Raw genomic sequence first — 26518 nt, forward strand, 5'->3', positions numbered from 1 at the left:
AAAACCCCGCCGTTGAGACCATTTGTCTATGAAAGTGTGTTAACAGCATCCTACTTTTACGGTTGCAATGACTCAATCATATATCTGCCTGCAGGTTCATTCATGGCACAAAGACGCAATGCTTCCCGATGCCCATATGCTCGGCTCCTTGGTCGAGTCCTTCTTTCCAGTCCTCCAAGCCAAACGCCTTTGTGTCCACAAAATCCTTGCCTCGCGGGAACAGGCCCCTTTCTAGCATCTTTACAAACTGCAGCATGTCGTCTCGCTCATACATCAGCTTGCCCTTTAACGCTATATTCTTGCCCACAAAGGTCCACGGAGGATAGGGCTGATCGATGAACCCCATGATACTGATGCGGCCTCCCCGTCGCAGGGCACGCACGGCACTTCTCACATGTGATGACTGGGACCCCTGAGGTGGCGTGAGGTCTAGCACGGCGTCAAGCTTGCCAAAGGCTTGCAGTGCCTCCGTATCTGCCGTCTCATCCCCCGTCAGCTTGAGAGTCTCGATCTCAGCGTTCGGCGAGCCCCTTTTCACGTGCTCCTTCAGCCTGGCCAGCTCCTTTTCGTTGCGGCCCATGGCAATCACGCGCGCGCCCATGGCGATGGCGACCTGCACGCCGGCGCCGCCATAGCCTCCGGTTGCTGGACAGATGAGAACGGTCTCGCCCGGCTCGAGGCCAATGTCTCGCAGCCCGCCGTACGGGACGAGCAGGTAGGACATGTACATGAGGTCCTCGATCGAGTACCCCAGGCTGCCACACAGCCTCGCCTCGTCGAGCACGACGCAGTTCTCCAGCGGCACCCGCGCGTACTCGGCAAACGTGCCGTCCCGCCAGACGTCGCGCATCAGCCGCTTGCTGCCGTCGGTCATGCCGTCGTTGATGGCCGCGAGGAACAGGTTGGCGGGCTCGTCGCGCCCGCGCACCACGCAGTCCACGTAGACGAGCTGGCCGGGGGTCAGGGCCGTGGCGTCTGGCCCGACGGCGACGACGCGGCCGATGGCGTTGAGCCCGGCGACCAGGGGCGTGGGGAAGGAGTAGTGCCGCGCGCCGTTGTACACCTCGCGCTGGTAGGAGAGGATGCCGGCGGCGGCGACGCGGACGATGGCGCTGCCGAGGCCGGGCTGGGGGGTTGGGACGGCTTTGACGTGGAAGCCGGCCTCGATGCTCTCGAGAACGAGGGCGCGGTGCTGTGGGGGGAGAGATGCTGCCATGATGAATGTAGAAAACCAGAATCCTGAGATGCCAATGAAATGTTTGTTTTAGATAGATGAGATCGCATGTTTGCGGTTGCAACCCCTTGGAGCTTTTATATCTTCATTCGACTGCTTGTACGGTGTAAGTCGGACATCCTTGGAGCTAGTGTGTATATCACCGACCATCTCCGGCTGCAAAGTCCTGGCGGTGAATTTTCACAGCCTCTGAGAAGACAAGAGAACAAAAGCCTCTAGTAGTATGCCCGATCATGTCCGACTGTAGACTTTGATCCTATGCTTCAAGTGTGTCATTCCTACCGAGTCGAGAAGTCCAGTCATCGAACCTATTCTCTCAGCGGGTTAAGCTATATGTATACCACCTAAGAATATCATCGCGCCAAATGTCTCAGCCAGGGGGCGGAGAACAATGAGAATACAGCTACATCAGATCAAATGTTTTTCAGCTTGAGCATGAATGAGAGCGTTTCGTTATTCTTCCACTAGGAAGTGAGCCAAGCGTGTCTACCACGTCGGCGGAGTTGAAAGAGTCATGACAACTAGGATTGAGATGGTGCCGGAGAAAGTCGGGGGTGCGGAGATAAATCGTTAGAAGATTTTCCCTCCACCGAGTTAGGGGAGAAACAAACGAGCGAATGGTTGATCAGTATGTGCAGTAATTATATGATTGAGAGCATCTTGTGAGTCTAACACTCCGATGATAGAAGGATCTTAGAAAGACCAAGCTATCAGCGAAGCAAGGGAAATGCTCAGGCGTGTCACTAAGCATGTGGTAAGAGACACGTCAAGAACAGAGGCATTTGATGTGATTGGATTGAGTCCACAAGAAACGAGGATATCTAAAAGCTTTTCACAGACTTGTTCTCTTCAAGAAGCGAGCAATTCTTGAACGATGCTGAGTGCATGACGTTGTTTAATGCTGGGGCGCAGGGCGATGGCCTTTGCGGCGTAAATTTAGCGGGTCAGCCACAGCACAGACTATTATTGCTTATACAATGCCACACGGCACCACCCCCAAAGTAAACAAACGCGACCCCACAGACCAATGACATGCGCGCGCGACGTTTGGCTTGGACTCCCACCCACCACCACCTTCCACACCTTTGATCTATTTGATCTACTCAGCAAAACACCCGGAAGTTGCACGCTGAATATCTACGCATACTACCGTGCTAAGCCCCTTCTTCACGACATATAGCTGCTCACAGCTTCCCCGATCACCAATTTAATTTACAGCTACGTTCAGCTTCGCTCCTACCGCCCTGTTGCCGCTGTCGCGGTAGCAGACTTCCGATAGCCTCCTTTACGAACGCCTGAGAGCTGCGCATTGAGCAGCATTATCTTTCAACATGGCGACAGAGGACATGGACGATCGATATTTCATCTACGAGAACCGCCTGGCTTCGTTCCAGGGACCACAGCCAGTTGCCAAGCGGAGAGGATCCAACGCGCACTCGCGAGCTCCCAAGGCACTGCAGTGGCCTCACAAGAACCTCGCTGCATCCGACGTAAGTGTGCAGTCGTGCAGACCAACAGACCATTGCTTACTGACTGATACGCCTCAAAAGTTGGCCAAAGCAGGCTTCTATTTCCATCCGCTTCCTAGCAACCCCGACAATGTCGTCTGTTTCCTGTGCCAGAAGGCGCTTGATGGCTGGGAGGAAGACGACAATCCATTGGCAGAGCATTTGACGCATTCTCCCGAGTGCGGCTGGGCCATCACCGCGGCAATTGAGGTCGAATATGGCGGCTATGCCAAGGAAGACCCCAGAGAACCACTCATGATTGAGGCGCGGAAGGCGACTTTTGCAGCAAGGTGGCCCTACGAGGGAAAGAGGGGATGGAAGTGCCAGACGAAGCAGGCGAGTTGCTCTCTCATACACCGCGCGCGATCGCAGTTGCTAACAATCGAATAGCTTGTTGAGGCCGGCTGGAAGTACACCCCCACCATGGACTCCGATGACAACACGACTTGCACGTACTGCCAATTAGCCCTCGACGGATGGGAGGCTGGCGATAAGCCTATGTAAGCATTGTCCCCTGAACAACGTGCGCTCCCATGTATTCCTATTGACCATTGATTCAGGGACGAGCATTACAAGCGCTCTCCCAATTGCCCCTTCTTCGGCCTCATCAACTCGAACCCAGCACCTAAGAAAGCCGGGCGCAGTAAGGCAGCTAGAAGCTCCAAGGCGTCCAGGTTGTCAATTCAGTCCGTTGCTACGGCGATGTCAGACATCACCTCCATTGCAGACTTACCAGCAGACGCCGACGATTCGATCCTGACTACTACATCAACCATGACTCAAGGTGGGAAGAAGGCCAAGGGCCGAAAGCCGGCTGCCGCAAAGGGCAGAAAAACGCGTGCCAAGAAAGACGAGACGGTAGAGATCCATGAAGACGAGCAGGTAGATGAAGTCGAGAAGCCTCAGCCACCGGCAAAGGCTAGTCGGGGCCGAAAGCGAACCAGCGATGAGGTTGAGCAGTCCATCTTGACCAACGTAGAAGCCCCTGCCCCGAAGCGACGCAACACGAAGGCTAGAGGCAGCAATGCTGGCGATACATCTGTCCTCACAGTTGACAATCACCATGACGTCGAAATGGTCGATGCCCCAGCACCTACGAAGAAGTCTGCAGGACGCAAGAAGGCAACAGCAACAAAGGGTCGACCAAGGAAAGCGTCCGCCGCTTCCATTGCATCTACTGCATCCACAGCTTCGCTACGAGGGAGATTGCCCAATGACGATGAGCTAGACCGTCAACTCGAAGCTGATCTCGATCGACCTCTTTCAGACGACGAGGACATTCTGGCTGATTCGGACTCCGAGCGACGAAATGCTCAGCTTGCCACAAAGATGAAAGGCAAGAAGGTGACAATCGGCAAGAGCGCGAAACAGGGCCAGACAGAAAGCACAGACTTCGCAATGTTCGACCCTGCTCCAGCAGATCCAGACGATGCCGCCGTAGATGCAGAGCTCAAGATGCTTGAGGCAGAAATGGCAGTCGAGGATGAGGTTGAGACGTTGAAGGTGCCCAAGAAGGGCCGTAAAGCCGGCACTAGAAAGGTATCGAAGCAGACCAAGAAAGCCAAGGTGCCTGCTCCTCCTTCCGAGCCCGACGAGCTGGAAGAGCCTGCTCCAGCTCCTAAACTGCCGAGAAAGTCGAATGATGTTGAGACACAAGATGTCGGTACCGCCAACACTGACACGACTGTCAAGAAGAAACGAGGACGCCCGTCAAAGAAGTCAACTTCATCCCAGGCAGAAGTAGACCAGGTGGCTCAGCAGGGTCCGTCAAATGCGGCCCAAACTGAACCAGTGGAGGCTCCTGTGGCTCTAGAAGTTGAATCGGCGACAATTCGTGAGTCCTTTTCGGCTATGAAGGGCACACCAGGGAAGATCGAGCGGAAGCCAGTGCCAAGCCACCCGCCGAATCAAGCAGAGAAGGCTCTTCCAGCACCCCCATCATCACAATCTCATCTTATGCCTCATCCACCGGCAACTCCTCGAGCGAATCACATCTCGCCTGCGCACTCAGCGAAACAAGCAACTGTGTCACCTTCCCCATCACCCCAAGCATCTGATGCGGAGAATCAACCACCATCATCTAAGCCAACGACCAGTGCCAACAGCAAGCGCATCGCGCTGGCGCCTATGCCTGTTGCTGCAACACCGATGCGTAATGGTTCTCCGTCTAAGCGACAGAACGTGATCGGCGGTCTGCAGACCACGGCACCGTGGACAGCTGTTGACCTAGATTTGGTTTTTGAAAACAAGGAGAATGCTCATGGGGCCTCCGCAGAACGATTCTTCAGTCAGGGCGGAGACCTTAGCAGTCCGGAGAAGAGGATGACGGTCGAGGAGTGGATCTACTACAATGCTGGCCAAGCCGAGCAGAAGCTCAAGCATGAGTGCGAGACAATGGTCACTGCATTCGAGAAGGAGGGAACGAGAGCCATGCAGGCGCTTGAAGGCTTGGTTGTCGAGTAAGCTTGTCTCGATGGACTGGATGAAAATAGCTTGACGTGTATTTATTGCATATGAGATGTTGGCCTGGCGTATACGGTGGCTATTGGTTTTAGACTTGGTCAAGTCGGCGCCTATTGGGCGGAACAATACTTGATGTTAGCATACAGAATCGAGTTATGTCTTCACCCCGAAAATGCTGAGCATTCTGTTTCTTGCCACGATGCATTTTCAAAATCTTGTTCTAGCATCAGCGAATTCAATGCGGCTCCTGAGCTTCACTTTATCTCAGCGGATAGTCGGCAGTGGCCCAACATAGCTCTTCCTCAGGTCCCCGCATTCAGTAGTTCACGGATCGGCAGGGTGGATGCGGCACAGCTCCCCTCGGACTTCAGAACGCGAGCCCGGGGGCCAGATCGGCAGCGCGGAGGACCAACAGGTGCTACAAGCCATCCTAATGACCTCATTCGGCCTTCCAGTGCCACCACTCAGCCGCACCGTACTGCCAAGCTTATTGGCGACAGGCCGACATTAAGAATAACGTTAAATGGATCATGACGATCGAGCGAATCCTGAAATGCTTGGCACGGTTACCCATGATCAAGTTCAGGCAGATACATATTGACCTCGGATACCGAGTTCTCATATAAAACATGTCGACGGGGATTGCGTTAAGTCCCTGGGAAGGATAACTGGAGTCTGAAATGCGGTTGTCAATTTATTGTAGCAACACTAGTTGACGTAGACAGCTTCAATATGCACTCTTCAATATTCATCGCTGCATTGAGCCTTCCCTTGGTTTTGTGTTCGGGCCTCAGCAAACGCGACTGTAACGACATCGCCCTCGGAGGCCATTATGCCGCGGAAGGATATACCACAACCTACCCGACAACCTTCATGGTATCGCAGCCGTTGAATTGCACCCAAGAGCTAGCCTCGAGTGACGGTGACAATGATTCGAGACGCTGCGCGTTTAAACGATATGCCGAGGGACTCGAGGTCCATTCGACCCTCAATATCACCGTGTCAGATCCCCAGCAGGTCTTCGACCGGATCAAGCAGGCCTCGGACCAGCAGCACGTCGATTTCAACGAGACGATTGTGATGAACTTCACGAACCCTATCAGCAGTGGCTATTCAGTGAATTTTACTGGTTATGTAAGTCAAGTGATCCCTCTCAATAAGCTTAGAACCAGAAGGTCAAGAAGTACTATAGATAGTAACGGCTTACTGACTTGCTTAAAGTGGGGATTCACGCCTTTTCAACGATGTTTCGAAGGCATTCTCCTCGACTGCGACGGCGACGACGCAGCTGCGAACGCAACTACCTTCAAGGCGTGCGGGCTGCAGATCCTGACGCTGAGCGATGACCCCGGCCGGATACAATACGATGGCGTAATCGCGGGCGTGCAGTGGGTGGGCGATTACAGCAAATACGCTAACATGACGGAGCCGCAGCCGAGATACGACGATGTCAAGGGCAATGCGACGTACTTCGAGAACGGAGGCAGGGTGGGTGCTACGAGCTTTGCTGGGGCATGGGGCGGAGCTACGGCAGCTGTAATGTGGTTGATGTGGTGGTCTATTGTATAAGCATAGTATTGATAGGTATGATTAACCACAATCTGACCTTTAGCGATTACCAAGACTATATACACGACTACGTATCCCCTGGTCTTCTATTCACAAGACATGGACAACTTTTCGGACCAAAAAGGTCACATTCTATGCTATAAATGGTCTGTTCTACTCGGGAGGTCAGTTCAATGGGTTTCTTTTCATCTCCCCGGAGTATTTCGAAAACCGACTCAGATCCCAAGCCGTTCCATATAGTGATTCTTCATAGAGACGTGGGTTGGTGTGCGTTTGGGAACTTCATCGCATTAGTCCTAGCAATCAGGAAAGACTGTCCTGTGACATTCGGATCCTTGGGAATGAAGTTGTGTGGGAAGCCCGGGTTAAAAGGCTTGACACTTTCAATGTATTCGATTTCTTCAGCAGTGAGCTTGATGCTCAAAGCCTTGATGTTGTCTTGTAGGTGCTCGATCTTGCGTCCACCAACAACAGGGAAGACATTAGCAGCCTTTGACATAACGTACGCCAACGCGATACTTGTGACAGATTCAATCCCGTGGTCTGATGCCACCTTGGCCAGAGCCTCGCTCATTTTGATCTCCTCCTCTGTTTGGTGTGGAGGTCGCCCACCGAACATGCGCAAGTTCGCACCGGCACTTTTACGTTTCTCCATGTCTGCCTTAGTTTGGAGGTGACCCCCTCCAAGAGTGGCCCATCTGTTCACATTAATCGTTAGCATTAAAACACACCAGAAGGGAAATTGAAGACGTACGGCGCAAGTGCCATGCCGAATTGACGGGCCATTGGGATGATGTCACGCTCGAAGTCTCGCTCCAACACATTCCAGCGCCCTTGATAAATGCTAAAAGGGGTCTTTCCGTAGGCCATGGCATAAGTGTTGGCTGCTGATACTATCCATGCAGGCATGTCAGATGCTCCAAGATACAGCACCTTACCCTGCTCGACAAGTATATGTAAGGCATCCATGACCTCCTTAATCGATGTGGTATAATCCCAGTAGTGAACATAGTAAATATCTATCGTAGGTGTATATGAGTAAAAGTAACCTCTGACGGGAACAACATCCAGCATGGCTCAAACTCACCAACATAATCCGTGTGTAGCTTCTTTAGTGAATCCCGGATGCTAACATGTATGCTGTGGCGGGAATTTCCAGCGAAATTAGCTGCTTGCGACCCTTGCCCAATGGCATGACTGCGGTAGTCCATTGTAAACTTAGTAGCCAGGACAAGAGAGTCTCGGTTTTTACGGGCCTCTATCCATTGGCCAATCCACGTCTCAGACTGTTCGTTCTGGTAATTATTGGCTGTATCGATAAAGTTGCCACCGGCGACACAGAAAGCGTCCAGGAGCTTGAATGCTTGGTCTTGGTCCATTGAGCCCATAGCTCCGGCCCAAGCATCGCCAATGGACATACCCCCTAGCTGCAAAGGAGAGACTCGCACGCCAGCGGTAGGCGATAGAATGCGAAGGCGTCCCAGCTCAGTGGGTGTGTTTGGTTCGGCCATGGTCAGTCTTCTAATAAATGTTGATTATCTATGCGGCAGATATGAAACTTGAGAGAGTCTGTTTTTGTGAAAGATGCTTTTAAGCATCTAATATGAATTACATTCAAAGAGCTATTTTAATCTTTGATTTTATATCTTTTGCTGTTGCGAGAAGGGTGCTATAAGTTGGTTAATTCGAGCCTCGCGATCCAGGTGGAAATAAGGCTTAGGCCTCGCGCCAAGGAGATAGACTTAAACTCCGCGCCTCCAACTCTGAATTGCAACACCCGAATCATGCCACTTTAAAACTAGCAGACGGGATTGAGGCACGGTCGCGAGTCAAGGATTTACATCAGCATATATGACGTTTGTAGTAAGTTTGTTATTTCACTGACACCGCCTATGGTCCATAATGCATAATCCGGCGTGTCAGCATAGCCAAGTAAGAACTCCAAATGTAAACTTGAATCACAAAACAACAGTAGTCCTTATTTTCCGGTCCGTTAAAGAAGTAAAGCGTTGTATGTTAGGCTGCTCCACGTTGAGACCTCACGATTCTGTTCTGAGCTGTGTAGTTATCGGCATTTTCGCTTTGCGCTCATTAATTGTCCAACATTTGTAGAGCAAGCCATCTACTGCTATTTCTCCCGCACTCAAAAGTTGCTGAGCGCGTCTTTTTTAATCCCAAAGGGGAATGATAAAGTAATATTCATTTCTTTTTTATCGTTTACCAAAACACCTTGGAAGCACAATTCTACTTTCATAACCCCGAATCTTTTATGTATGATAACCGAATACAATGTCTCAATTCTTGACCAAGTTGTTGAATGGTCGCCGCTTTGATTTGAGAAGTGTTGAGCATGGCGTGTATTTGTGATACAGCTCGGGAGTCTTGTTTGTGGTGCTTAGCTGAAGTCGATAATTGCCAAATGCGGCTGCAGCTATGCAGGAAACCCAGAGCCAAAGCGTGCCACTTCATCATGCATGGTCGCGTGTTCCGATATCCGGAATTTAGCTCTTCACATTTTCTCAAATTTTCAGCCAAGAAAGAAGTGAAAAGACTGTGTGCACAGCCGGGGAATAAATTTCTCCCTGAACACAGCTCTTTGCAGAACGTCTATCGTTTTCAAAATCTACCTTCTTACAGTCCGCCCCCCTCTTCGTACCTCTGCGCGTGAAAATAAAAGTTTCATTTTTATTTTCAAACGAATACTCAGTACTGTTCGCCACGACCTAATGGTATGCTAGTAGCCTCTTTGGACCTTCATCTCTATGTAGATTCATTATACTCATTTCACTGGACAAGATGGTATTATATGATGACGAAGGTATAACCTAGTGGCTGACTGAGTCTGATACAAACGCTGACTTTCCGGAGCTCATGACGCGTTTTGGTTTAGTGATTCAGGTATGAGAGCCAAAACGAAGGACTATCGAAAGAAATTAGATCAGGCTCTAGAAAGCCACATTTTTAAAAAGCCCAAGGATGAAAATGGCAACAACCTCCCTGGGGCAACAAAGCATCCATGGATCGAAGGGGCCGTTGATGCCGAGTGGAGACTTAAAATATTCGAACTTGGAGAAAATCAACACCATGTCGCAAGGGAGTCACCGCAATTCGTCACTGTGCCAGAATTCAAGTCATACTGGGAAAATATGTTAAACAAAAATCCAACTGAAAATTGGCACCGACGTTTGGTTATTCTCGAAAGCCTAGACGCAAGATTAGCTGAGGTACTTGGAGTTGAACTTGACATTCCTCCGGAGTTTTTCTTGGCACACTGTGATACTTTCACTGACTTGAGTGTGGTTGATCGTTCCTACGCAAAACAAAGCAGCTCAACATATTGGAGGGTGCCTGTACCGCAGCAAAAATCTTTCAAAGCAGAGCCTGTTAGCTCATATCTTGGAATGAGTATTACAGCGGGGGCTTTCGATCGCATACCGGTGATTCAGAAAGATGGATCAGCTGATTACTACAGCTTTGTGTCTTACTGGGGCAAGACTGATGGAGAGGATTCTTGGACGAGTGAGTGGTTGTTCGTGATTAAACCTAAGAATACCTGCTGATGTTTCCAACCATGAGTACAGCTCTTCTATTGGTCGATCCCCCAGGAAGCGAAATATACATTGGACCTGAGCAAAAGCTCTTCCAACTCGGCAACTGGATGCCCGTAAATCGAGATCTTTGCCATGAGGTTATACTCGGGTCTAATGTCAAGAAGAGCCAATCATACGGGCGGTCCATATACGATGCTCTCATAGAGATGCACCAACTTTCGCTGCCTGCGCACACGAAAGATCCATTTTCGTCGACTTGCTTCGCTCGAAACTTTATTCGTGCGGTGTGGGAGGAGCGTATTATCAGGGATGAGTGGGACGTTTTTGACGACTTAGCCAATGACCAGTGGGAGCATGGCGACTGGCTTCTCAATACGTCCCAAGAAGCAGAAATCCCAGATGATCAAGGCAACGAGAAGATTCGAGGATTTCAAAGATTAATGACTCGCCGGCAGAACATACCGCTACAGATACGACAACTTCGATCCATCATGTGGAAATTCCATTGTGAAGACACCTTCCAAGCTTTACTGGCGCAAGACATTCAGGAGTCTCAGAGCATCATCGAAGAGCGGAGAGGATGGAAAATCTTAGAAGAAAAGTTGCAAGCAATGGGAGCAACACTCGGGTATCACCTAGAGATGTACTCCCAGCGCGCGGCAATGGAAGAAGCTTACTCGGCCGCAAGGCAAACACGGGCGGCTAATCGGATGGCACGCAGCTCTGGCCAACTTACCAAGATTGCCACCACCATAGTCCCATGCACCTTTGTGGCCTCAATCTTTTCCATGGGTGGTGATTTTGCAGTTGGCGAAAGACACTTTTACCTCTACTGGGTGATTTCCGTGCCGATAACGATTGCGCTCCTGGCTTGGGTCCTCTACGAGGATGTAATCGAAGTCATACAGAAATCCCTCAAAGGTGTGACTGCTATTAGACAGAAAGTAGTTCGATGGGCGAAGAGCGAGAAGAGAACACTAGTGACTGAGAGCCAATTTTCTCCGGCTCCTGCACCAGAGTCGACATCGCCAGAGTTGTTTATTGTACGACGGCGTTCGCCGCAGAAGGGACGAAGCACGACCTCTATTGTTTAGGAGAACCCGTACATGTCCCTTGTTCACATCATCATGTCGACAAATTTGTCGAAGACATGCTGGATTGTCGCGTATGGCTCATATAGGGGTACATTTCAGGGGCACCCATAGTCTGATCGATTTTTTAATCACGGCTGCTATCGTGACTTTAAGTGTTCTTATGTATTTAACTGGCCTTTTTCAACTCGGAAATTTGAAGGCGTGCTATAAGTCTTGTTGTGGTATGCTTAGAGACAAGGAGATGATGATTGCGAAGGCCTGTGTGTAGGACTGCTAGTTTCTACAGTGGATTGCAACGTTATGATTAAGGGGCCCTTGAAGGGAAAAGTCTTGTTTCTGAAAAGCAGGGTACAGCCTTGGCCATCACACAACACTAATGAATTTTACGAACTAGGATACTTAGCAGACGTTTCTGATGAAACATCCGATTCTACCTTCCATGTTGGATATTGTCGGCCGGGCACTTCTCTCTTCTCCTTCTCGTCCCTACTTGTCATCTGAACACTGAAACCTCTAGTCATCTTGATGCCGCTGTTGTCGACAATCAAGTCTTCTACGCTATCGCCTTCTGCATCAGGCCCTTCAGTGCGCCTGCGTGAGTTGATCTGCCCAATTGTTCCCAGACCATATGTACGCCCCGATTCGCTCTGAATGGTTGTCGCCTTGTGACTGAGCCCGAGCATACGGCGGAATGATTGAGTAAGGGGCACTCTCAACACGGGAAGACCTGTGAACGCATTAGTCAACACGAGAAACATGAATGAGCTGGCAAATGGAGTAGTGGAAATGCTTCATGGGAGGGAGTACGTACAAGCACAAATAATCGCTACATTAGTCTCAACAAAGGTCCAACTGTTTGAAGTTGCTTGATAATCTGTAACCAGGTTAGAGCGGCCAGGACTGGGTTTCCCAAGTTGCAAATTACTTACAGATTTGATCAGTCGCAGTAGTTTGAGGCGACACTGTAACCATTCGTATTATAGTACACGCGATCACGAAAATACCGAGACTGAAGAGGCAGCCGAGTAGAGTCTTCTTCACTAAAGGCAGTTGGAGTTTTCTGATCTCGATGATTGGTAACACGATGATCATCACGTCGGTCAAAATTATCATTATGGAGGTTGCTGTAACAACAGTCAGTGTCGATGTCGCAGACCAAGTTCTCATTTGCACTTTGTGAAAGTGGCGATTGGTTTCACCTACAATACCAAATTTTTCTTGAATCTAAGCATTGGCCATCAAGGCCCTTGTTCCAAGCCTTCTCGATAGGGTTGCATGAGAAAATAGTGAGAAAGACTGCAACGAGTGTATAAACGATAGTGATTCCCATCACACTGAAGACAGCAATTCGAAATTTTGGAGAAGGGAATATTCGAAGGTACATTGTGCAAATCGATAGCTTGGTAAGACAAGTCGCAACCTTGTACAGGATCTGAGCAGCAAAGAACCACTACGTCTGTTAGTATCGCGTACGTAGAGACACTGTAATAGGGCAGGACCACTGACCTTGAAAGCTGTTGTTCTATGCCCTGCGTCAACCTGATCTTTGTGAAGTCCAAAGCCGTAACGAGCCTCTATCATCTTGTCAGTTCAGAACGGACAGTGTTGCAGGAAATTGACCCAACGAACCTTCATTATAGGTGACTGTCATGCAAACCGCAAGCACCTGCTCCCAGTTAGATCTGCCCAGCTTGGATATCAAGTTCGAGTGTCATACCAACGCGCCCACAATGAGTGCATCATCTACCCCAAGCAGCCTGCCACGGAGATATCTAGTCAAGAGTCTGGCGGTGACGAAGAAACCCGAAAGGCAGACAAACACGATGGAGAGTCTGGACAGACTCTCACCACGTGGGTTTGGTAGATGGTCGTCGATCGCATCACGTCGATCGATTCCCCAACTGAGAAGACCATCCATGGCTGAAACCGACAGGCCAGATTCTCTGATCAACGTTGAAGAAAGCTTGGATCATGCCCAGGGGTAGAACGTCTCCAGAAGAGGAGACCAGCGCGAGTGCGTTCGACGAGGGCTCCCTTATAATGCATCCATCCATCGAGCGCCCCTGATCTGATTAGGGCAGGCCGGGTCTGTCTGCATCGCCGGGTCGCTTTGCTCGCCGTAGGCTGGGGGCACAGCAGAACATACCACTTCCAGGGTCTCCTTCGGTTCCCACTCTGAAGGCTAAGGTGGCTAACTAGCACCTATCTAGTGTAGCACGACATGATAAGCTTTCATCATTCGTGGAGTGTTGGGCCGTGCATGAGTTGGAACTAGTCAAACGCCATCACTGGCCAGATAACGGTCCGCACCTCCCCGACCATCTGTAAGGGCTGGGGATCGCTACCAGGTCGGTTCCTAGTACCTGGCATAGTGCGATGCTATCGGCCCCGCAGGCCTGATCTGGATTGATAAAAAACTCTACGCAGCAAGCAAGGGGGCTGATCAGGGTTTTGCACATAGTAGTCTGCATACCAGTACCAAGGCATTACAAGGAAGAGGAGCAGTACACGCAACCATTACCGACCACCCCGACCCGGCTACAGTGAGCCGATAGCTAAGCATTAATCCTGGGCATTTGCTAAACTCTAGAGGACTCTAGAGTCGATCTCGTACTCGTCTGCCCGCACTAAAATGCCGATAGCGCTCCTACTCTAGTTGAGAAGCTAACTTCCAGGCCGTTGGCAGAGATGATCCTGGAATTGTGCGTGGTTTTTCATTTCGCTTCGGGCAGCCGGCGTGTCAGCATCAGCTGCGAGTGCGCGTATAATATGCGGCCTGGAAAGGAGAAATCCGTCGTCTAACGTACGGAGTCTCTCCTTCCAACCATCCTACCGGTACCGTACTGTACCCTCTTCTTTGTTGCTTGTTTTTAGCCGTTTTCTGGTTGTGGTTCGCCAAAAATGAACTCCCGCTCTTTTGTACTCTCTTGCCTGGTGGTGGCCGGTCGGGCCCTCGATACTGTCCAGTATGGCGCGTTGTAAGTCTTCGCATCACCTCACACCCCCCAACAATGACGTAAAATTGTTTGAGACATTTGCTGAACATTGCGTAGTCTACCCACTGCTACCTACTCGGTTGCCAATCAATTGGGATTCTTCACGGAATTAGACCTCAATGTTGTCTATTCTCAGGTCCCCAACAGCACGGCTGCCTTCTCTTCAATCTTGAGCGGCCAATATGACATTCTGACGGCAACTGTTGATAACGCGCTCAACTACCGCTTCAATCAGAAACAGAATGTTACTGTCCTAGGTCAATTGGATCAGGGCCCTGATCTGGTCGTTGCTTCGATTCCCTCGATTACAAGCTTCGACCAGCTCAGAGGCAAGCCCATCATTGTTGATTCGCCTGTGAGCGGGTACGCCTACCTCTTGCGGAAGGTCCTGTCCGCGCATGGCCTAGAGCTTGCAAACGGTGACTACTACTTCATGGTGAGTTCAATGCAACGCTACTAGTCAAAGATAACATACTCATTCGAGACAGACTGTGGGTGGTACATCGGCAAGATACTCTGCGCTGCTTAACGGAGCTCTTCCCAACGGCACTGCGGTATACGCCACCATTCTGAACTATCCCTTCACAGTCGAAGGCGAGTCTTTGCCCGAAGGACAGGCCCCAACCATTCTCGACCGTGTCTCAAATGTCGTTGCACCCATCACCTCAAGTGCCTTCACTATTCGGGAGTTGTCACTGAGCAGCGAAACTGAGTCCGCATTGTTAACCCGTTTCCTTGCTGCCATGTATGGAGCGAACAAGTTGCTGCTCAACTCCAAGTACAAGGACTGCGCCATTCAGGCTATCGCAACGCAAGTGGGCATCACAACAGATGTCGCCACCTTGGAGTATGCTTCTGTCATTGACACCCTGACCGGCGAAGTGTCACCAGGAAATAACTTCACCGTCAACCAGGAGGGCATTATGAACGACGTCGAGGTCAGGCAGAGCTATGGTGGTTTCGCCAGCGTCCCGACGGGGTTCGACTTTGCTGCTGCGCTGGTCCCTGGCCCGGGCAAGTTGATTGACTACACGATCCGGGATGCCGCTGTTGCCCTGTACCAGAGCCAGCACAGTTGTTTCAATCCTTGCAAATCCTACACTCGTCGGAGATCGTAAATGCTAGCGGTTCGCGGAGCGCTTCGAATTGGATATCAGTCAGACAAGTAATACGTAATAATATATGGCCTAGCATTGGTGCTTTTAAGACTGTGCCGTCAATCAGTGTGTCGTCGCCCATATTTCCTTTTGACACGTTCTCAGTCGTTGTCGTGAGCGATCGAATGAGTAGGCAAAGAGAGCGCCAGGAGAGTCTGACGAGCTAGGCCTCAGTGTAGTAATGTCTCCAAATACAGCACTGACGTTTCATTGAAAGGGACACAGTGGTTGTTTCTGTGGTTGCAAAGTCTTTGACACTGCTTCAGGTGGCTTCCTGAGCCGACTTAAGAACGGTGCCATGTGAGTTTATCCATATTGAAACACACAGCAGCTTAGCAGCTTAATTGTTCGACCTAAAGCAAAGTATTTCTAGAAAGAGATTCGGCCATGACCGAAACTATGGCACATCAATAGAATCGTTGGGAAGTCTGTGCTATTATGAGGCTCAAAAAAAGACCAAATTTGGATATTTCTCGCGCATCAAATGTTCCCAATTCACAGATATGCCTTCATTAGAGCACCGCCAGATATCATCTAGAAGCCGGTGAGCCAGCACGATATTTCTGAAGCCAAGAATAGTCTCCATAACATTGATCCTGTACTCCACAGTGAGGCGATTCACCTTGGTATTGCTTCCTATACCGGCCATAAATAGAGGAAACAGAATATGAGCTTCCACCTCAGATCCTGGCCGAATTAGTGACAAGGCCGACAAGATGTTGTCAGTAGCCTTCTTCACTTGTTTGTTATCATTTATTGTTGGCTGTGTCACCTGCTGCAACCTCATGATGATTGCCCACTGGGTTGCAAAAGCTGCCGCTCTTGCCTCGGTGATTTGTCGTGACAGACTGGGGTCCTCTAGAGGACTCCAGCTCTGCAACGCTAATTCGATATTTTTGGCTTCCTCATCGGTCTCGTCCCTAGAAGTCATGGATTCTCTGCAATGGAGACGATTCGAGAGATGATTGCAGTGGCCTAGACACTTGTACAATGTTGCCGAAAGGCCGTAAAGAGGGTGTATTTTCAAGCCTTCATCCTCGCGGTCTCCTCGAGATTGTAACAGGAATGTCGCGGGCACTTTATCGCATGTCAATGATGCCATGCAGCAGATGTAATCGTACGTGTCTATCAGCATGGCTAAATGATTGTCGGTTTCATGATGGTCCAGGCTCTTCTCCAGTAGAGCGTATGCACCATGAAGATGTAACAACCAGAACTTCGATTGCCCTTCGCATATCTACGGCTCCAATTAGCAAAAGCAAAGGACTTCTATAATACACATACAGATGCATTAAACGGGTTGTAGTACATACCTCTAACAAGCACATTAGCAATGTAGCAGCAAGTGACCACAAAACATGTTCAAGATCCTCAATCTCGTCTTTGAGACACTCTAGAGCACGACTTCGATGATCTAATACATCTTTACCCCATTCCGGATAGACTTGTGAGAGATGACATGCCGATAACGCCAAAAGGGCATGCTTGACCGTTGTGTTTTCGAGGGCAAGGGGGACGATTACGCTAAGAAACGGGTTATCAGTGTCATCAACTACGACCAACGCTCGTGAGACTGATTGTAAGAAATGATTCAACAAATGCCGCTCTGCGACCTTCCAAGATCTCAAGGTGGCTGGAGTGATTCCCGTCAAGTTGTTGAGTGCTGTTGGTGGAAGATAAGCATCCAGACCTGCGTCATCATCTGGCGTACACGGCATGGGCAATTTGGCAAGAGCTGTGCTGTTTGCCAGGTTGCCAGATCTAACCCATTCGACATGCTCATCGTGTCCGAGCAAAGCAATCCAGTCAAGGAAGTGGGATGAAGACTGAAAGGCGGCGGCGTCATCGTCGCTTCTAGTCGTTTCGGGTCTACTGGATGTTGAAGAGGTATGCTCCAGTGTTTGTGATGTTACAGATTCTGCAAACATTTGATGAGACTCGGACGGTGATGTGTTCGACGCTTCTGGCCACGATGGTCCGACAGACACACAGGGGACTTTCAAACGCTCACAGGTCCCACACACAGGCCTCGTCTCGTCACATTTCCTACGCTTTACTCGGCATGTCGTGCAGCCACTTGTCGATCGCGTGTGCCAGACCTTTCCTGTCTTCCGCACGCCATTGATCTCTGTCCGCGACGCTGTTCCATCATAGGTGCATTGCAATGATAATCGCTCGCACCGCTTGCACGGGGTCTCTTTGCTGCACTTGGCCTTGATGGAGGCGCAGATTCCGCAAGCGGTCCTCCTTCGGCCCATTGCTACACGGGATACATTGCGTCGACTCAGATTGAGCTACGTGCGAACCACCTTCTTCTTTTCCTACCAGCTTGAATACCAGAGACAACTGCACTTTCTCTAAGGTTGGCGTTTTGCCAATAGATAGATCAATTGGATCACTGGGACAATCTGGATGAGGATATTTGTGAGGAATCTCTTGGTTAGTATTTAACGGCTGTTCTCCTCCCCCCCACGATAGGTGGCGTAGGCGTCATTCTGGGCTTACCTAATTTCATACTCTAGCACCAAGTCTAGGCTCAATCTCAGTCTCGGCCCGCACACCATCGGAAGGAGACAATATGAACCGCGGCAAGTACACCAGCCTGAAAATAAAGCAGTATCGATACGGATGAATTGTAGGTATGTCAAGTGTCTTGAGAACTATGCGTTTTTCACCTAGGTTACAGACAAACTAAGGCCAAAAATAGGATATATTGGCAAACTGACCCAAGTACGCATCGGCTCATTTATTCAGACATTTGCAAAGGCATGACTGGACTAAAGAAATAACAATCAAACTCGCAACGACAGAACTCAACGACTTGGTGACTTCAGTTGTAGCACTTGAGCATTCGATCAAAATCTCAGATTTTAGACAGTCAACTTCGTGCTACTTCACACTGAGCACATACACCTGCCTGTGTATCTCAAACGCGAGGTATTCTAAACTACTCGTCCTCTTTAACCTTGGTTATGGTTTCAGACGCAGTCTCTTTAATGTCATAGCCTTCTATGACATCAGTCCCTTCCTCAGAGCCGCGCCCTCCGAGCAGCTTCTTCCCGTCCATGAGACGATCAATGTCTTCAAGAGTGAGGCCCTTGGTTTCGATCCAACAAAATGCCACATATACAGCTTGGAGTGCGTCCCAAGCTCCGTTGATCATGTACAACTTCCAACCAATAGCGCTGAGGGCAATCGGCATGGCAAAGGTCGAAAAGAGTCTGTGTTGTTTGTGAGCACGAGACATTCAGGACAACCTAGATGTTCTAGTTACTTACCCGCAGAGGTTGACGACCAGTGACCAAGCGGCCATACCGTTGGCTCGAATGGAATAATTCAGAACCTCAGGAGGGTACAGTTGTGTGATAGGTGTAATACCAACACTGTATGATCCCTGAAATAGGAAGATCATGGCAACCGTCGCATACACGCCTGAGAGTTCTCCGCCGTTGCCGTAAACTGGAAGTACACCCATGTCAGCAATTTGCTCTGGAGGGCTTGGCTGATTAGATCACATACATTTGGTCAATACTCCCACCAAGAACAGCGTAATAGTCATCAAGACACAAGCGAGCAATGCTAAGAACTTGCGGCCGGCCTTATCCATGAAGTATGTTCCTGTCATTGCGCAAACAAGGCACCAAGCGTTCAAAACGATACTCTGATGCACCATTCTTAGCAAGTGACCATGCTGATAATCTGGACATAAGTTTTGTAACTTACAATCTGAAGCTTCACTTTGGTGTTATAAATACCTGCTTCCGTCAACATATCACCGAGGTAATATGACACAATGTTGTTGCCGGACAACATTGCAATGACAGCCACGCTCAAAGCAAGCATAAGACGCTTGCGAGAGTTGGGCGTACGGACCATCTCGGCATATGACAGGGAATGGGTTTCACGCTCCAGTCGGATGCCGGCAATTATATCATGGTGTTGCTGTGAGACGATTGGATGAGACCTATCGCCATCGGCGTAAATGGAAGCTAACACCTGAAGAGCCTCTTCCTCTCGGTCGCGGTAAAGCTATACGCGTGCACCATTAGCTTACGTTTACTCTTATATCGTATTCAGGGATTAGGACAGGGGAACATATCCAGTCGGCCTTCCTCAACTTACTAGCCACCTTGGAGACTCTGGTGTTGCCCAGAGGACACATGCGCAAATGATCGAAAATATGGCCATGAAGGCACATGGAACACGCCAAGAGGCGGTTCCTGGTATGTTCTCTGTACCATAGCAAATTCCGGCTCCGAGCAGAGCTCCAACATAGAAAACCGAGTAGGTCATGCTGAGGCCGGTGCCTCGAACATTTGCAGGAAGGGTCTCAGCAAGCCAGCTTTATTCATCAACTAAGGTCAGCCCTCCCTCTACGTAAACTAAGACTCAAATCGTCACTTACGTTGAGCCCGCAATTGCCGCGGTACCTTTTGCCCAGCCCAGGATGATGCGACCAACGACGAACATTGGAACGCTTTGGGCCGCAGTCATGAGAGCAATACCAACAAATTTGAGCAGGACGGAGATCAAAATGCCACCCTTGCGTCCTGTGCCATCGACAACAGGTCCCATGAGAAAAGCGGCAATGAACCAGCCTATGTAGCTAGCGCACGTGTTCAAAGATTTCGTTTCTGTCGTCAATTTAAACCAGTCGGTGTACTGTGGCATGATATTGATGCCGTTCCTGTCAAATGTCAGCTTGAGCTGGAAGGTCTGCGGTCCTGACAACTCTTGGCTTACATTAAACCGGAATCATACCCAATAGTCTAATAATGCATAATGTTAGCTTGACTAAACTCTGACAAGGGGTTCAGATATAACGCACCGTAGCGAACACGCAGCATGCGATGACAAGCATGACGATCGTCACCTTGCTCGATTTGGGTTGTAAGGGCCCAACAGCACCAAGGCCGAAGAACTTTGGGACTCTGTCCATACCGGCCGTGTAAGTAGAACGAAGTATAAGATCCAGGCGCATTCCAGTGTGTATTGCTGTTTCATTGGGATCAACATCTCCGCGTGGATGGGTTGTCGTCTATATACTATTTCCTCCCTCGGCTCTGCATCTCTTCACTCTCTATCCCCAGTATGGCGATAACGATCTAAGCCCAAGCCATCTCGGCTAAGGGCGCTCTTGTGATTAATGAATAGGTCACGATTGGTCCATTCGACACCCACAAAGCTCGTCGAGTATAACAAGATCTGGGGTCGAGTATCCGTGCCAAAGATGGTTCGCTAGTGTGAGGGGGTTCCGAGATATCTAAACGCTGTCTTGGGGCAATTCCGGCGTTAGCGGTCCACTTCACCAGAAAAGCCGGCGTCAAGACCCACAAGTCTGCCAAAAGCCTGCGTTTAGATGGGGCTGTTAGCACTAAGACTGTTTGTTCTGACCTATCTCAATAGAAAAATCCAGATTACGGCAAATAAGTCGATTATCCAGCTCGAAAGGCGTTCCGTTCTTAGTTTGCCGCTCTAGAGATAAATCGGATAAGATGCGCAGCCGAAGTTGAACACCAACGATGCTTTGTTGACAAGTGACTACTTTGCCATGTCATGGAAAAGAAATGCTAATCATTCTAGTACCTAATCTGTGTCTAGCTGGAAGATATTAAAACTCTTTTCAATTGTATAGTATCTTAACGACGGCTTTCCCGGGAGACATTTCTTGAGACTTGTCAGAGCTGTTTCAATCTTTGACCTCACATATCCCGGCGTTAGAGATCTAGCCGTGGCGATAGTCGCGGATAATTGTACAACAAGTCTATCCGCCACCTCGTTAACTATATCAGTCAGCCGCAAGAGGAGGGCCTATCCTGTTTGACACTATTTCCAACTTTGACGACCAACCTAACATCATGGACGCTATCGCTAACCCATCTGCTGCGCCTAAATATCCCAGTGTTCCGACGACTTTGAAAGTATTCGAAATGGCACCCAGTGCAGTCCTCCTTGAGCCAGTACTGGCGTCTACTGGAACGAAATCATCCAAAATTGCTCATTCAGTAATTCAAGTGGAAGAAGAGGAAGACGCAGAACCTCAGCTGATACCCTCACCATTCCCTCAGGTTCTCAGGTAAAGAATTGCCTAGCGATCCTAGTGCGACGTTCAAGCATCTAATCAGTTCACAGCTCAGCAGGACATGGCGATTTCCGAGACGATCTACATAGAAACGGCTTCACTGTCATAAAGGGTGCAATTCCACCAGAACGGGCAACCTTCTACCGAGAGAAGGCCAAAGAATGGCTTTTATCTTTCGGAACTGGTCTCGACTTTGAGGACCGTCAGACCTGGGCCGATGACAACCTTCCAGCACAAAATAAGATACGCACCTTTGCATCATACTGTGTTGCGCATGAGAAATTCATGTGGGATGCTAAATTAGAGCCAGGTGTTTTGGATGCCTTCTCTCGGCTATGGGGGACAGATAAGCTTCTTGTTAGCTTTGACAGTCTCAATATCACATTCCCAAACCGGCCAGATGTCTCTAAACGCCAGCCATGGGAACATATTGACCAGTCTCCGTTGAGACGTGGCGTTCACTGTGTTCAGGGGATCATCAATCTCTCACCATCCGGCCCTGATGACGGTGGTCTCGTTGTGTACCCTGGATCTCATCGGTATAATGACGAGCTGTTCGACTCTGTAGAAAACAAGCGATCATGGCTTCCCATGAGAGACATTTACTTTTTCACGAAGGAAGAGTTGGAGTGGTTTCACGAACGAGGCGTCAAGCCTCACAAGGTCTGTGCCGAGCCTGGCGACTTAATCTTATGGGATAGCCGCACAATACATTACGGATCCGACCCAATGGAGACAAGCAACCAGATCCGGACAGCTATCTATGCTGCCTATACCCCAGCATCAATGGCGACTCCAGATCAGCTCGCGCTTAAAAAGCAGGTGTTTGAACGTTATGGAGGAACAACGCACTGGCCGCATGATCACATAATTGCCCGAGATCCTCGTGTTATACTCCCAGACGGCACGAGAGATCCGCGTGATCGGGACGAGCCTTTGGAACTCCCAGAAAAAGCCGACAAGCTATTGAGACTGGCGGGTGCGAAGTTGTATGACTAAATCTAACTATGGTTAAGATGATGCAGTACAGCGTTCATGAATTTCATGATGTGGTGGTGTTTTCCTGAATTCAGCACCACTCAACCATTGGAAAATACCTTCACAGACGGGACAGCACGATTCATCATGAATAGATTCAAGCAGTGCGGCGCTTTCCGCTTTGCACGAACTTGTAAACTCAGAAAGCAAATGTTTAGGAAAATAAAGACACTACTCCCAAATACGTTTCAACTCTTAAAAAGGTTATTTCTTGTGACCTGCGGGTTGCTATCATTTCATAAGCATGTCTGCATTGCCGAAATCCACTCGACCATAGTCTTGATATAGGCTGTGATTGTAAAATCGACCATTTCCCCCCAATACGAGCCAATTGCCTCTTCTTGCTCAACGAATTAACATGTCCCTTTCCAATAACGTTATGCCACCTTGACAAGTCTTCTTTGCGGGGAAGCCCCCCTCTGCATTCAGACCCCCTGACCAAGATCCAAGAGAACAGCAGTAGGGGTTCTTTTTAGCGTCAACTCCAAGCTTCGAACCAGCCAGTGAGACCCAGTTGCTTACCACCCCTGTTATTTGCCAAACCTGCCAGCTTACCTATTCTTGCCAAACACGCTTTTCAGCGTACGGCACAGTTGACTATTCGGCCAGCATATCATTCATGGCCCCCACTAATCCAATCCTTGCGCGATAGATCTTGAACGAATAAATAACGAGGCTCTGCCAGCTCCTAATCCACGAAATGATCATGCTTACTCTCTTCCATATAGAAGCCGTGCCTACTCCTCAGAAATCGCATCCTTATTTTAATTGCCCAGAAGAACTCTAGCTGCTAGGCATCGAGCCCAAGTTGGCAGGGACCGACCTGTCGGTGCGCGCAAGGCTCCCTGGCTTGAGGCGTCAACATCAAGTATCTACAGAATGACGAATCTACAGCTTCTCAAGACGCTCCATCTTGGTCCTGTAGGCATATCCAGAGTGTCCTAGACAACTCACAAGCCAAATACGAACTGAACTGACATGTTAAGGGCCAAACCATGAACATCAACCTAAATCCAGACGTACCAGAAGACTCAATTGACAAATATGTAATGGACACCATAGTCGAGGGAACAGAAGGCGCTGAGCCAATCTACGTTCCTCCGCATTGGCACAAAGTGGGTTTCTTACCAATCGAGCTACGCACTGGCCGAATCTTTTGGTTGACGTCTGGCCCAGAACCACGCAGAACACATGACCGTTATAGAAGGCAGGATCGAAATCACAGTCGATGGCAAGAAGACCGTTCAGAAAGCCGGCGAGCCACCGTCCTTTATTCCTGTCCGTGCCGTGCACAGCATGAAGGGCTTTAAAGGCGAGAGACTCGTCTTGAGGGAACAGGCAGATCCAGCCGGAATATATAAGGCAATGTATGCTTCTGAATCTTGCGCAATTGAAACATCACGAGAGAGGTGCTTCTAAGCTTACTTGGTGTAGGTTCTTCAACGACATCATGTCTCAAGGTTCGTTCAGTGGGTTCTGGCACATTATGAGGGCATTCTATGACGGAGATGCCTATCTGGCTTTACCATTTGGTGTCAAATTCATAGATGAAGTGGTACGTTTATATTTCTCCCCTTAATTTTGAATGATAGCTGAGTTCAACAGTTCTTGTTTGTTGTTGGAGGAATTGCTCACTTATTTGCGCCAGCGAAACCCGACAAGCTCTGAAAAAAAATAGGTAGTCTGAATATAGCTGCGTAGACATGCATTCGAACCAGCTTGTAAATAAAGAAACGAAAATAAGGAGGAACCGACCTGTTAATTGAGATATTCGCATTGTGCAAAATGCTAGACAGAATGTTTGTGGAAATGTCTGAACATAGAGATTGGTTGGTGCCCGACGCTGTTAGTGTTACCTTACCAGTAAATGCCTGGTAGTGGGCTCTTGACTGCCAGATTCTACCGTCCATACCGCTGCAACGCTCACTGTATCCAAGGCTTATAATCTAATTCTCCTCACCAAAAAGTTAAGATATTATAGAGAAATGGTCATGAAAATGGCAAAAAGATGCGCCAGCCGCGAATCGAACGCGGGGCCCATCGATGGCAACGATGGATTTTACCACTAAACCACTGGCGCGATTTGATTTGTTGGTGAGAAATGTCTCACTGTTTCTACTCATATTCCCTGACTATGATGTAGCTATAGCCTAGCGCTGCTCCTTCACGGGTCCGATACCTGGATACACACACTTACTGACGGCCAGTAAGTTTTAAGCCCCACTGAACATGCGTGAACGCAAATTCACCTTCGTCCCGGCCTTGATCGCGACAAACTGCCGGCCAGAACTCTCGCCAATACCGGTCCCAGTTGCGGGGGAGAGCCATTTGCTGCCGATCGGCCAGCTCCGTACCCATGGACAGGGCCTAAGATTCCATGCACCGGTCTGAACGACCAAGGGTTATCGGGGGGTGGCTGTTTTCGCTTGGCTGAAACTGGTCGCTGTGACTTCTAATCAATGCGCTTCATCATGGCCAACGCCAGGTCCGCCGAGAATTCGCCAACCTCGACTAAGAGATCTCTGAACTCCTGATGGTCTCCAATATCGTCCACAATGCACGACACGTATAGCGTGAGGGCCTTCCGGAGGGGGTCGCTGGAGGTCGTGTTCGCGTAGCAGTAGCGGACCAGCGCCACGATGTCGGGGATGCGCTCGTCGAACACCTTGAAGTGGTACAGGGTCCTCATCAGTCGCGCGCGCGTCTTCTTTCCCAGCGCCGGTATGCTATACTTGTCGGCGAGGACGTACAGCGTGGCGTGGGACATGAAGACGCGGTCGTAGCTCTCGTAGGGCTCCTTGTTCTCGCGGGGCTTGAATTTGGTGTCGTCGCCCGAGACCGCCTCGCATGCCTTCCGGAACTCGTGCATGAGCTTGTACTTCTTCGTCTGCATGGGGCAGTCGAGAGCGTGCTTGTCCTCCGAGGGGTCAAGGTATGCATCGAGCTTCCTCTTCTTGTAGACTGGTAGAGCAGGTTGTATGTCTTCCTTTGCCATCTCACACTCAAACTCTCCGGGACAGTTGGCGTCAGCCCACGTGATGAAGCCCTCGAAAGAGAAGGCTGCCGCGAGTTTGGGCGGTTCCTGGTACGGGGGATACAGCAGTGGCTTTCGACCGTCAGTGTCGGAAGACGAGTCGCTATCATCGCTATCGTCACTGTCGCTCTCGCTGTGGTCCTGGTTGAAGGAGGCATTCTCATCGTCGGAGATGTGGCCATCGCTTTCACTATGATCAGAATCGTCGTGGTTGTCTTCGTCGACGAACATGGCATCCGTTACGTTCTCATCGTCGGAGGAGATTGTGATTGGTTGTGCAGGCGCTTGCTGGTCCTGAGTAGCACCGCTGGTGGTTTCGTTGGACGCTACAGCGTCGCAGTTCAGCAGGATATCTGGCTCGGCTGCATCGTACTCTCCAGTGTAGGCGTATTGTCCAAAGCGAACGAATGTGTCCTCGTCGAGGTCATCCCACTCGACCACGCCCTCGGTCGCCTCTCTCATGCTGCCATTGAGAAGAGCATCAAGCGCGGGGGACAGGCGAGCAAGGATCTCTTTGTGGAGCATGAATTTGCGCTTCTCGGGCCCTACCAGGAACTGGAATGATTGAGATGTGAAAATCCTATTATAAATGGTCAGCTTATTCATGCACTGTGAGAGATCAAAATGAAAGGCTTCTGCTGTCAGAGAAATCTGAAGGTATTTACTTACTCTTTGAATGGGAGCGGGTCCCACTCTGCCGCTTTGCTCGCCATGCTTGCGATATCGATCTATGTGACCGCACTCTGTCCTTTTGTATGACCTAGAGTGTAAAGAAAAGGGAATATGTCACAA

General features: G+C 49.7%; 7 protein-coding genes across 7 annotated transcripts; 3 read left to right on the forward strand and 4 right to left on the reverse strand.

Annotated features, from left to right (window-relative positions):
* Positions 1–100: 100 nt before the first annotated feature.
* UCRPA7_3356 (putative alcohol dehydrogenase protein) lies at positions 101–1216 on the reverse strand (the record flags this gene model as incomplete). Its single annotated transcript, XM_007915959.1, has 1 exon — positions 101–1216. One exon carries the CDS (start codon positions 1214–1216, stop codon positions 101–103), a length of 1116 nt encoding a protein of 371 aa, XP_007914150.1.
* Positions 1217–2565: 1349 nt separating this feature from the next.
* On the forward strand, positions 2566–5205 carry UCRPA7_3357 (putative at hook domain-containing protein; the record flags this gene model as incomplete). The annotated part of the gene is made up of 4 exons (XM_007915904.1): positions 2566–2724; positions 3133–3242; positions 3303–4491; positions 4828–5205. 4 exons carry the CDS (start codon positions 2566–2568, stop codon positions 5203–5205), a joined length of 1836 nt encoding a protein of 611 aa, XP_007914095.1.
* An 873-nt stretch (positions 5206–6078) lies between these two features.
* On the forward strand, positions 6079–6774 carry UCRPA7_3358 (hypothetical protein; the record flags this gene model as incomplete). The annotated part of the gene is made up of 2 exons (XM_007915951.1): positions 6079–6339; positions 6427–6774. 2 exons carry the CDS (start codon positions 6079–6081, stop codon positions 6772–6774), a joined length of 609 nt encoding a protein of 202 aa, XP_007914142.1.
* Positions 6775–7021: 247 nt separating this feature from the next.
* UCRPA7_3359 (putative aryl-alcohol dehydrogenase protein) lies at positions 7022–8153 on the reverse strand (the record flags this gene model as incomplete). The annotated part of the gene is made up of 3 exons (XM_007915995.1): positions 7022–7472; positions 7529–7793; positions 7862–8153. 3 exons carry the CDS (start codon positions 8151–8153, stop codon positions 7022–7024), a joined length of 1008 nt encoding a protein of 335 aa, XP_007914186.1.
* A 6167-nt stretch (positions 8154–14320) lies between these two features.
* On the forward strand, positions 14321–15533 carry UCRPA7_3360 (putative abc periplasmic substrate-binding family protein; the record flags this gene model as incomplete). The annotated part of the gene is made up of 3 exons (XM_007915978.1): positions 14321–14397; positions 14473–14851; positions 14904–15533. The coding sequence occupies 3 exons, from the start codon at positions 14321–14323 to the stop codon at positions 15531–15533; spliced, it is 1086 nt and encodes a 361-aa protein (XP_007914169.1).
* Positions 15534–18519: 2986 nt separating this feature from the next.
* On the reverse strand, positions 18520–20553 carry UCRPA7_3361 (putative hexose transporter protein; the record flags this gene model as incomplete). The annotated part of the gene is made up of 7 exons (XM_007915872.1): positions 18520–18793; positions 18851–19031; positions 19092–19233; positions 19296–19536; positions 19978–20259; positions 20334–20341; positions 20401–20553. The coding sequence occupies 7 exons, from the start codon at positions 20551–20553 to the stop codon at positions 18520–18522; spliced, it is 1281 nt and encodes a 426-aa protein (XP_007914063.1).
* Positions 20554–25144: 4591 nt separating this feature from the next.
* UCRPA7_3362 (hypothetical protein) lies at positions 25145–26439 on the reverse strand (the record flags this gene model as incomplete). The annotated part of the gene is made up of 2 exons (XM_007915879.1): positions 25145–26306; positions 26396–26439. 2 exons carry the CDS (start codon positions 26437–26439, stop codon positions 25145–25147), a joined length of 1206 nt encoding a protein of 401 aa, XP_007914070.1.
* Between the last annotated feature and the right edge of the window lie 79 nt (positions 26440–26518).

The sequence above is a fragment of the Phaeoacremonium minimum genome, assembly GCF_000392275.1.
Source record: "Phaeoacremonium minimum UCRPA7 unplaced genomic scaffold PA7_03_scaffold_270, whole genome shotgun sequence".
In the NCBI taxonomy this organism is placed as follows: domain Eukaryota; kingdom Fungi; phylum Ascomycota; class Sordariomycetes; order Togniniales; family Togniniaceae; genus Phaeoacremonium; species Phaeoacremonium minimum.